The sequence below is a fragment of the Alosa alosa genome, chromosome 12 (assembly GCF_017589495.1).
Source record: "Alosa alosa isolate M-15738 ecotype Scorff River chromosome 12, AALO_Geno_1.1, whole genome shotgun sequence".
Taxonomy (NCBI): domain Eukaryota; kingdom Metazoa; phylum Chordata; class Actinopteri; order Clupeiformes; family Clupeidae; genus Alosa; species Alosa alosa.
In genome coordinates, this window is record NC_063200.1 from 30,709,650 (window position 1) to 30,721,890 (window position 12,241).

General features: G+C 42.0%; 1 protein-coding gene across 1 annotated transcript in view; it reads right to left on the minus strand.

Annotated features, from left to right (window-relative positions):
• Positions 1–260: 260 nt before the first annotated feature.
• Positions 261–12,241, minus strand: part of pnpla7a (patatin-like phospholipase domain containing 7a) — a 42,468-nt gene continuing 30,487 nt past the window's right edge. The window contains 11 exon segments of the mRNA XM_048258660.1: positions 261–2,283; positions 3,092–3,204; positions 3,912–3,996; positions 4,243–4,359; positions 6,171–6,323; positions 8,942–9,090; positions 9,781–9,897; positions 10,676–10,745; positions 11,085–11,201; positions 11,958–12,012; positions 12,014–12,112. Of these exon segments, the coding sequence (XP_048114617.1) occupies positions 2,134–2,283; positions 3,092–3,204; positions 3,912–3,996; positions 4,243–4,359; positions 6,171–6,323; positions 8,942–9,090; positions 9,781–9,897; positions 10,676–10,745; positions 11,085–11,201; positions 11,958–12,012; positions 12,014–12,112 (1,225 nt within the window). The 3' untranslated portion in view covers positions 261–2,133.

Genomic DNA, 12,241 nt, shown 5'->3' on the forward strand with positions numbered 1-12,241 from the left:
TCAGGACCTTGAGTGTGTTGAGTGTCCAAATGGTACCATTCCAACAAGATACATCTGCGGCCACTGTGGCTATTCATGAGGCCATCTATTCAATACACTTCCCGATGACTCAAAGATCAGAGTGACCACATGAGTATGCAGCTCTGTCACAATGACAAAGGTCATCACTTGTCGAGAAAAACAGATGTGACACATTCAGCCTTTCAGCCAACTCAAAATACAGCCAGTATTAAGGAAGTCAAGAAGTACAAATAACCAGGTGCATATGTAACAGTTTTTATTAATAAATGTTGAACAGAGGTGATGTCATTGCACCTCATCTGTTAGGTAGTAAACAATAATACGAAACATCACATTATGTCTTATTTTTTACAACTCAAATACCCTTCTCCTTTATATAACAAGTGCTTCACAAACAAACTCTCCATGGCATTCCGTATTCACGTTACACTTCTTGCACAATCACCAAGCCTTTTTCCCAAACAATGGAAACTGTTCGGGACCGTAACCCTAACACACAATATTATTTTCTTTCAAGCTCTTTCAAGCCTTGTGTCCAGACCACCAATGCTTAAGGTGTTTCTACACCAGACAAGGTCACATCTAATAACAATGGAGGGAGAATAGTGATTGCTCAGTAGAAGGCGTGATTCAAGTCCAGGGACACTCGAGACGGAAGTCCCTGAGTGTGCAGAGACAAAGAATCATTTAGTCTTGGCTGGAATGGACATGGGTGCTGAAGGGAGGACCGTGGCAACTTTCTCGGCAACACTACATGGCCGATTTCCAAAACAGACCTTTTAAACCACTCTTTGGTTTTGCTAGCCAAAGCTCGATGGCAGTTCACTTACATGCTTGATTCATGTTTGAATCGTTCACATCAATAAACCTTCCAGTCAATCATAATATTCATTTTTACTAAATAGTGGATACGTGAGACATCTGAACCCTAGAGCACCTACGATGCATCAATGTTAGGAGTAATCACATTATCATGATTGATGAATAAATGCGAAGGCACTTCTCTGCGCTAGCTAGATTTTGTTTCTGAGGCCCGAAGAACACATGGTATCCTTGGTCAAACAATTGTTGCATTGATAGGCTTATGTGAGAATAGTGTGTATGTGTGTGTGTTAGTACTGTATGTGTCTGTGTGTCAGAGGTTAGAGGTATGAAATCATTCTTCGTTAGTCACGTCTATGGACTGTCCATTGAAATGTACTGTCCAGCTCTACTGGATGATCTTTGCATATATTCGTTGCATACATGAAAAAATGTTCAAGCTTTTTGTATAAAAAAAAGACTCTGAGAAGGCATCTGGACGATCTAGTCGCATTATTAAGTGATTTGAGAAAAATCATAATTATTATTTCCCATAATTATTAGCTGTTTGGGAAAATCAACACTTTACCATCATGTGGGAGATTTCTTCAGACACTGGATTGAAAAAAAAAATCCTACAAAAGAGCCAACCAGTAAACAAATCAAAAACAATACATCTACACTTAACCCTATCCAAAAGACAGTATGGAAAATAACACGTCCTAACTAATGGAGGAAAATCGAGGCTAGAACTATCCTCCGATGGAAGACCAATAACATCAAAAACACCTCTAGCCCCAAATGATTGGACTTTAGCCTGATGCTAGCCTAAGGGGTTAGCATAGGCAAATGAGCCTTCCCTTCTCATCAGGACTTGGGAAGCTGCACGGGAAGGCTAATGCAATTGTGTTATAATGTCCATGATTGTGCTGAGTATTCTCAAGTGCATCTGGGATACAGGAGTTGGGGTAGTAACTCAAAAGAGTTCAATCCAATTCACTGTATATGTGTGTGTGTATATGTGTGTGTGTCTGTGTCTAAGGCTCAGGCTAAAAGTATTCCTGACAACATATAAATGTATTCTTAGTAAGTTGTTTGCTTGTTTTGTGTGTGTGTGTGTGTGTGTGTGTGTGTGTGTGTGTGTGTGTGTGGTCAAGGACTGGCTGGTGTGGAGCCATGGCCCTTCCTGGCCCAGAAGATGAGGAAGGTGAATAATTCAATCCGACTTTCTGTGTGTGTATGTACGTCTGTGTGTGAGTGTGTGTGTGTGAGTGTGTGTAAGTGCGTGTGTGTGTGTCAGGTCAGCTTAGGTCAGGGACTGGCTGGTGTGGAGCTGTGGCCCTTCCTGGCCCTGAGGCTGGAGGAGGTGTCGGTGTCAGGGCTGAGGAGGGGAGAGGAAGGCCCCACGTTCTCCAAAGGGGGTGAAGAGTTGTGTTGGCGGAGCAGCTCCAACTCTTCATCCTGAGGAAGAGGATACAGAGGTAGTGGGCTGTTAATGGAAAACGAGCTCAGTCCAGTGTCAAAGAAGTGCATGTCAGATGGCGCAACCTCAGTGCAATGCTGCTGGCTTGAGATTCATTCTGCCCTCACTGGGTAGTGCAAGGCCCTGTCAAATCAGCCCTTTAAAAATCAGCTCAGTAGCCAGACATCTACAGTATGTAACACATTGAGAGTTTGGATATCTCCGAAGAATGTGACGGTGTAGCCCTGCCTTTAAAACAGGTAGATGTGTCCTTACACTACAAAGCAATATTACTGATCATGTAATCATGCTATTTATGGGTTTCATCAGGTCCCTTTCCACAGGTGTATACAATCATGCACCTTGATTATGAATGCATCCTGCATGGTGCTTGATTAATACACCTGTGTAACGGGACCTGATGAAACCCATGAATTGTTAGCCTTAACTTATCTTTCTCCAGCCCTGACGAGGCAAAATATATACACCTGGCGTGTAATCAACTCAACGCCTCCTTTCTTCCTGAACTACTAATTGGCCTCAAGTGGAATGAAACCGAGTTGAGCTCTTCATAGATTATGAGAGAAAGAGGAGATAAAAACACCTGCCCCTGGCTAATTACTTAACATGCAGCCGCACACCCACCACAGGACAAATACAGTCTCCATCCAGACTGTGGGTGCATGGAAATGCTACTTCATTATCCCAACTATAACTACGTCCAAAGGAAAAGTTACAGTCAGTTATTTAGGCCATGGCATGGTTGGAGGAGGAGGAGGAGGAGGAGGAGGATGGGGGTTGTCTTACTGTATCCGCAATTTCCTCTTCGGTGTGGTCTCCGTAGCGACCAGTGAGCTCCAGGTCTGAGAGAGCGCTCTCCACCAGCTCCTCTTCATAGTCCGTGTGGTAGTCAGACTCTTCTGAAGGAGAGAAAACCAGAGCACACGTGAATGGTTGGATTTCAATTCAACTTAATAACATGTGAATCAGTGTGCATTGTGCAAGTGGTGATCACCCACACCTGGCACCAGGTGCGGGTCTCTAAAAGCACCTCAACACCTTTTGCTCCAGCCTATGCTCCTTTCTCATTTTTGAATGACACCCTTTTTGAAGGCACACACATTTGCACTCAAATAACATGCCATCTGCACACATTCATTCATTCATTTGAACCCCAGACATTTCTTTCATTTCACTCTAGGTTTAATAAATGACTTAAAATTCAGATTGAGTTTTTGTTGTCTGCCTCCTCTTATTATGTTGCGGTCTATAAGACAATCACAGTAGTGAGTAATTTGTAATTTAAGGCAAATAAAAAAAAAAGGACATGCTCCTTATCAAGCGAGGAGCTGTGCATTGCCGTGGAACACAAACGTAAGGTTGTCAGAGCAACTTTAACAGAAATACTTGCTAAAATCACAACAATTTATTTTTATGTGAAAACTATTTCAATCAACATTAGTTGCATGACCCTGAAAAAACAGTAAGATTCCAGGAGGAAAATAAAACTGTATCCAATAGATCTCTCAGGGCAATAAGCAACAGTCTGGGAGTAGTGGCAGCAAAAGACCATTAGGGCATCACATCTAAACTAAGGGAAGGACCTTTAGCTGACCTTTGCTCTTACCGTCCACTACAGTTGATTTGACAGGCTCAATGCGCGAGACGATCTCAGCCAGGTCAGTGAACGAGGCATTAGGACAGGTGACCACCTGTGCATACACAAGACAAAAACAACCAGCCTGACTTAGACATAACAGTTTCACCCAGATACTTGCTTTTATTTTCCGTCTCTCTCTGAGGTTACAGGTATGAAATCATTTGTTAGTCCCGTCTATTGAAATGAACTGTCCAGCTACCAAATGAAAATAAGTGTGTGTGTGTGTGTGTGTGTGTGTGTGTGTGTATGTATGTGTGTGTGTGTGTGTGTTACGTCCATGGTGTGTGTGGCGTCTCACGTTGTTGCTCTGGGTGTTGTGGAACTCCTCCTGGTGCCGGTCCCTCAGCATCTTCTCCACCACACCGCTGCGAGACCACACGTCAAACACTGTCTTCCCATGCTGGTAGCCCACCTCCTGAGAACACACACACTTTTCAGAGCTTTGCAGAGGTGACATTTAGGTCCGGACTTTGTAATAGTCCACTGTTAGTTCCTTAACATTCTTGGATGGGTCTAAAGGTGTGTTGGTGTGCAGCCTCCATTTTTCAAGATACGTATTGTGTTCTTTTCTTAGACACGTTGTTCATTTTTCATCTCTGAAGATAGAGCTGATATGACTATCCAAAAAACTCCAGTTTCCGACGAGGTGTGAAATAGGCCTAAAAAACTGGTTAATAATATGTGAAACCAATGTGCACTGGAACAGCTATCTTCTTGGAGTAGGTCTGATATGCTTAACTTCCAACATGCTTGTCTATAACAGGGTTCCTACACATTTTCAATTTCAAAATTCCATACTTTTTCCATAATCAAATTTCCAAACTTCTCGGTAGATTTTTATGACCATTTTCTCGACATTGCGGCAACTTCCGGTTTAGGACAACTCAGTGAAAACAAAGGTATGGAAAACTGAGGTGAGTTAAAAAATGACACTTAATATTCGTCTATTTAGCTGGGTCGAGCCAGCTGGCAGTTTGTACGGGCACTCACTCAATCCAACTGTTGTCAACTTCAGACGAACACTTTTGCCATTCTATCTAGCGTAATAGCTATCAATTAATAAATACAACCATGAGGTTTGGTTTTCACCGAGTAGAGCTCATAGATACAACATAGCCTACATATGATAGACTGCTGGCAGAGGCATCAGAAATCAATTTAGACAGTATTTTGTGCAATAACAGTTTATCAGATAATGCAGTATCCATGTCTTGGTAACTTTCACAAAATCTAAAGAAAAAGTCTACCAATGTTTTAGCCGAAAATAGCAGAGCTATGCAAACATACCAGTGCACAATAGTGTAGGGCACTTTCATAGACCAGGGGATCTCAATTTGGTTTTGGCATCAGGGTCCCCTTGTGGGAGAGAATTTTTCCTCAGGACCCCCATGTAGTTGTATCTTGACGATGGGGATTGGGGACTGACAGTTAAGCTACACAACAGTAGGAATGGTTCATTATGACCTGAGTGAAGTGATTAGTACTGTAGATGCAATAGTCTGGATATTTCTCCATACCCTTGTTTTTTTTCCATACTTATCCAGACCTGGAAATTACTAAAATCAAATTTCATATTTTATCATTATATAGCAGGGTTCCATACTGCGTAGGAACCCTGCTATAATGTTCTTTCTGATCCCCTCAGGCAACTCTTTCCTTTCATTTCTCTGGTCCATGTTCATTATAATACCACACTGCAGAGTGACTACTTTTCTCCATTTGAATAGGCTGCCTGAGCCCTGAACACAAGACATAATAGGCCTACATCCGTAACACTAATTAAAGTGAAAGTTCATTTGAAACATCAGTATAATCCAATAATTTATCAAACGTTTTGCTTTACTTTATTACATACCAAATCCATACAGCTAACTGTATACATGAGAAATACACTGATTTCATCACTTCTAAGGAAGAAATGAACCCATTTAGCTAACACTGTAAAGTACACACAATTATGTACTTGCAAATCTTGAATAGCCAGGCCCACGTCTGAGTTCTAGCACAGTGCCTGAGAACTTTAAGCTTGACACACTCACACAATGTTTTATGTGAATGGGCTCCGTAACGCATTAATTCTCATGGCTTCTAATCGATTTCACTTCAAATTTACATTCCTTACACTTAAGATCTGTAATCAATGGACCAGTGGACCACTGTTTCAGAATGAAGGGGTTCATCATAAGGACACTGTCCGGGACACAGGGAGAATGGGGACAGACTCACCGCTATCTCATCGAACTTCCCAAACTCCAGCGTGCGGTAGCGGTCGATGGGGGGGCGGATGTACTCGCAGTAGTCGCTGTTCTTCACAGACTCGAGCTGCCGCACGCAGCACACGTACGCCAGCCGCGTCTGGATCTCTCCCATGTTCAGCACCTGCGACGCATACACACACGGAAGCTCAAAGACACAGCATGCCCTTTTTAGCGGACATACGCGACACATGTGCAGTACACGTGCACAACCACACGCATGAACATCTTGGCAACACCTGCCTTACAGCACATTTGTCTCACTAATTGTCTTTGCGTCTCCACAAATTGCTGCAGCTGATAAAATGTCCAAAATGTTACAGAAAAAAGCACCAACAGACATGGAACATTAATAAAATGGGGTGCAACCAGTAGGAGTAGATTATTTCGCTATTTCATTTCATTGACTCAAATGTTAAGGCTTCACTAATTTGCAAGGTCTGTTTGGTTACATTTTAATTAATTTGGGAGATAGACAAGGGCCTTTTGCTGACACTGCCTAATGACAATACCCTGGAACTAGGGATGTAACGATTACCGGTATAATGATAAACCGTGATAAAAATGTTGACGATAACAATTACCGTTTTTTTTGAAATCATAATTATCACGGTTGATTACCACGGTGTTGAAACCGTGTTTAATCCTTTCCAGCTTCATCCGAGCCTGCTTTTGACATACAGTAGGCCTGGTACAATGAAGCAAAATTGGTACCCTACTGATTCTGTTGTCTAATTGATGGTTTTAACTGCTATTTGATTCTAGATTTCTACAAGCTATTTGATTTTTACAACTGATTTTAGGCGGAACATTTTCACCAAAAACTTGCACTGTATCATTTAGCCACTCTCGCCTTTTATGTTCGCGGTCCACATTAAATCCATTCCAGTCAATGCTATCAGAAGAACACAGTAGCCTAAAGTTTTATTTCAACACTTTCAATTTGGTCTCACTCAGGGTAGGAATTTCACGGCGCCACGTCGTTGCCCCGCTGGCCGTGATGTCCCTTTGAAAATCAGAGGTTTACAGGCCACAGTGGCCTTGGTGCCCTTCTTTCAATATTCTGCTTCTATGTCCTACTAATAGCGATTTTTATTTAGCCTGTGGCCTGTCAAAATATTTACAGCAAAAATTAATTTAGTCTTTACGAGTGGAGAAAGTGACAGTGCAAGAAAGAAAGTGCGCCTAAATTCACCCATTCTTCTCAGTTGAACTAACTACAAGAAAGTAGCCTACCCATCACACAGACATCACAAGTATCACATGAAAGAGCTTTTTTCAGCTTTAAACGATGTTAGCCGAATTGCTGTGGTGAACGGTTCATGAGAAAAGTAAATAATATAATTCAATTTAATAATAAATTCTACCGAAGGTTTTATGGGCCATCTCCTACCCATTCCTCTCGGTGCAATACTTCACGAACCTTTCGTTTAACACATGACAAACCATATATCAGATTAAACAGCAGACCTTACCGAACACAAAGGTGTAAAGCAGTCCCCTCTACAGTTATCCAGTAATCCAGTTTTGAATTTGCAGTAAATTTTGACATGCATGGCTGTCTCCAAATTTGGGCTTGTAAGTTTTACAATGCGTTTAAATTGTTCCACATGATTTCATAACGGGCCAAATACAAAATAAATACAAATATCGCCTAGATATCGGTAAATCAGAGGACAGCTGACTAAGAGTTTGTGAAAGTAGATCACAAAATGCTAAGCTAGATCTAGGCTATTTGAGTTTCTTAAAGCTGAACTGTGCTTAAATTGAATACATGATTTCATAACAGGCCAAATATAAAATAAATGTTAAATATAGCCTAGATATCTGTAAATATTAGATGATCAGATGATTTGCAGTTCTATGTAATATGTCATGTTTCATGTTTTTGTAATGTTTCATACAGTGATGCAGGTCTACTGCAGTGAATAGGCTATACAAATTTGATCATTTTTATAGCCTACTACTGTATAGTTAACTTTGGCCTTGGTGCCCTAACATGTGGCCTTTGTGCCCTCCACCAAATATGCCCAACTGAAGGCCAAGTGGCCTTGCCCCCAGAATGGTGAAATTCCAAGCCTGGTCTCACTTATTGATCCAAATAACAGTAATAGCAACCTCCAAGTAATGTTAGGTAAGAAGATATAAGCACATAGCCACTAAACATGAAAACTGAACGGGACACTTTTTTGAAACTATTTCATCTTGTGTAGGCCTAAAAACATATTGAACACACACTTCTAAAAATACCGTGATAATACCGAAAACCGTGATAATTTTGGTCACTATAACCGTGAGGTTAAATTTTCATACCGTTACATCCCTACCTGGAACATGAATGCAACTTTGGTATCCAGTTGTATTCAGCCACATAGTTACTCTAACATAGTGTCCTGAAAACTGCATATGCATTGCAAACAGAGTACCATACATGACAGTTCTCTTTATGAGATTGTACATTATTTTTCCTGGTGTGCAGCGATCTTTAATTGAATGCGTGTAGATCACTAATGAACTACACTTACTTTTCCATTGGCTTAATTAACTCAATTCTAAACGTAACAGTGGCTGATGTATTATGTAGGTGCAGTGTTGGTGTGCATTACACACACACTCACACACATATGCGTACGCACACATACACACACACACACACACTCATAATACATACCCACACACATACACACGTACTGTATGCGCGCAAACCCACACACATGTATGCAAACCCAACACGTCCATCACCTTGACTTTCTCTGCAAGGGGATTGAGGCGTTTCCATAGCAGCCACCACCCTGAGAGCGCATCCCCGTAGTTGGTGAGGTTGGTTTCATCCTGGCTGCCCACGTCTATGGCAATCACTACCTTAGCCCCCATGGAACGTGCCACGTCAGCTGTTAGTGGGGAAATCCAAGGATCCAAAGAAACAAAGATATCAAACGCAAGGATTATGGGAAAATGGCAATGTATGCGGATTTACAGTTTAGAGACATGGTTCAAAAATATCTCAATATCATTTTGGCAACACACACAGATCTTAATATGACTGGATCATCTCTGAAATTACTAAAATATACTTCTCAAATCAGACTTACTTTGCATTAGGTATACCGACAAGTTTTTTGTGCATTTTGTAATACATCATCATCATTTTCATAATCACAAAAACAATGTACAGGAGTACAACAAATCTAGCTGAAAAGACCTTTCAGGTCTTTCCACCGTTACAGTAAAGCCTGTGAACAATGGCCACACATAATGGAAGATCACTGATTTGACTTTGAGTTAGTCTCAGTCACAAGACCAGAATGAATAAATATGGAGCACTACACGTTCATGAAACCCATTTACTTTTCATAGCCCTTACTAAACATCACTTTACGATATTGCATTTCCAAAACCAAAGCTGCTTTATCTGTGTAATGCAGGTGTCAGAATGTGTGTGTGTGTGTGTGTGTGTGTGTGTGTGTGTGTGTGTGTTTTATGGATATTATTAACACAGCTATGCATTGCTATTGTATTATGGCTAAAGCAATAACCGATGTGGTGCTAGCGGTGGAGGGGTTATTGGCTCTATAAGGCACCTGGCAGGTTGTTGATATAGCCACCGTCCATCAGCAGGTGCCCGTCTTTAGGGTCGCACAGCGGGGGCAGATAGCCAGACAGGGACATGCTGGCACGCACGTATCTCCACAGAGAGCCTGAGAGAGACAGGTAGGATGGGAGGGAAAGAGAGAGAGAGAGAGAGAGAGAGAGAGAGAGAGAGAGAGAGAGACAAAGATAAAATTAAGACAGGAGTAAAAGGGCAAAACAGAAGAGAGTTGCTAGAGAGAGGCAATTAATAGTTACACTGAGTACTCTTACTCTTATACTCAGTCATAATATAGTATAGTATAGTATAGTATAGTATAGTATAGTATAGTTAAGCAATAAGCCCCGAGAGGCCGTAGGTTACGCTGATTCTACAACAGCTAAGGGGTGTTGCTATTGCTTTTCTAAAACTGTTGCTATAAATACCTGGCAAAGTTTCATAAAGTAAAAGCAAAGCAACGAGAAATGTAACGATTTATTCATAGATAATCATTCTTCCGCCAAGAAATATATTTCCTCTATCTGGATGGTTGCCAAGCAACGTCGAGACGCAGCTACTTTAACTTTTGTATAAAGTCATGGTAGCGCAGTAATATAGAACAGAATGCGGTCAAGATGTATGTTTGGCTGAATTCGATGCCGTTGTAAAATCCAGCACAATCACAAACAAGGACCGGAACTGTCAGTTTTAGAATATAGTATAGTATAGTATAGTATACAGTAGCATGGTATCATATAGTACAGTACAGTACCGTATCGTATCGTAATCGTATAGTAGTTATACTCAGTCATCAAATACAGGGCTGAAAGATCAAAGCTAGCGCAAGGAAAAGGTGAGTGTTAAATGACATGTCTGACACACAGGAACGTTATGAGTGTGAAGCTCACCGTCTGTGTGTACCCTCATGGTGGAGTTAGTGATGTCAGTGGTGATGTTGAAGTAAGGGATCCATAGGTCCTATTCAACAAACAAAGACACATTCACCACACTGACACATTTACCACCTGACCTCACACCACCGCTATCGTTATCAACACCTCATACAACCACAACCCCCAGTCCTCACAGAGGAAATCATACAGGAGGAAACAGCGCTCTGTCTTTCCATTGGGAGAATAAGGTGCATATATGTGTGCGTGTGTGTGTGTGTGTGTGTGTGTGTGTGTGTGTGTGTGTGTGTGTGCATCGTTTTGGGTCATATCACTCTGTACCTTCTTTTTCCTCTCTGGAAAGATAAGGGAGGAAGATTGGGAGAATAATGTGTGTGAGTGTGTGTGTGGAGTGGAGGGGACTGACCTCGATCTGCTTGCCTTTGAAGATGTTGCTGATGCTGGAGTTGAAGGCTGCTCCAGAGAACATGGAGGTGATGGGGTAGGTCAGGTCCAGCACTTTCTTGAACACGGAAGTCATTTCCTGGACAGAGACAGGGGTCAGACACACAGGTCACCGTCGGCATGGAGGCTGACGAGCCGCAGGGGAGGCAATTTCAAAATGACCTCTAAACGCCTCAAAGGCCGCAGGTTTTACCGAGAAACCTAGTGGGTGATTAATTCTGAGAAGATGATAAAATTACTCCAGTCCTGTCAGAAAAAGTCCTTGGGTGGGCATTCTCATTTTTAAACAGCCAACATGTGCATGGCTTTTTTTGCTTTGAAATGATGTACTGAGTAGTTTTTGGTATGGCACACGTGTACATCTGTTTGTATCATGGAACAAACATCAAATATAGTCTTAGTAATATTTCAATTTTTTGTTTGTTTGTTTGTTTGTTTGTGCCAAGTGTGTATGGGTTTGTGTGGATGTATGTATTTCCATGTGTATAGTGTGTGTGTGTGTGTGTGTGTGTGTGTGTGTGTGTGTATAGTGTGTGTGTGTGTATAGTGTGTGTGTGTGTGTGTGTGTGTGTGTGTGTGTGTATGTATAGTGTGTGTGTGTGTGTGTGTGTGTGTGTATAGTGTGTGTGTGTGTGTGTGTGTGTGTGTGTGTGTGTGTGTGTGTGTGTAGTGTGTGTGTGTGTGTGTGTGTGTGTGTGTGTGTGTGTGTGTAGTGTGTGTGTGTGTATAGTGTGTGTGTGTGTGTATGTATAGTGTGTGTGTGTGTGTGTGTGTGTGTGTGTGTGTGTGTGTGTGTGTGTGTGTGTGTATAGTGTGTGTGTGTGAGGTGTCTCACCACGGCCCACCCCCGCGTCTGTATAGCGAATCTTGGCTGTAGCTCTTGGTCCTCGCATTGCCCCCATCATGGAGCCGATAGAGGTGCCGCCCACCAGGTCCACTGGGATGCCCGCCTCAATCAGGGCACGGAGGATACCCACCTGAGAGCATCCCCTAAGACAGGCAGACAACAGGGAGATCAAGAAAAAAGATTAGGGACAGAGAAATGACAGAGGAATATGCATGGGTGGGTGCTCACTCACCAATAAACATTTGAACACTCTGAAGCCTTTCAGGGACTTC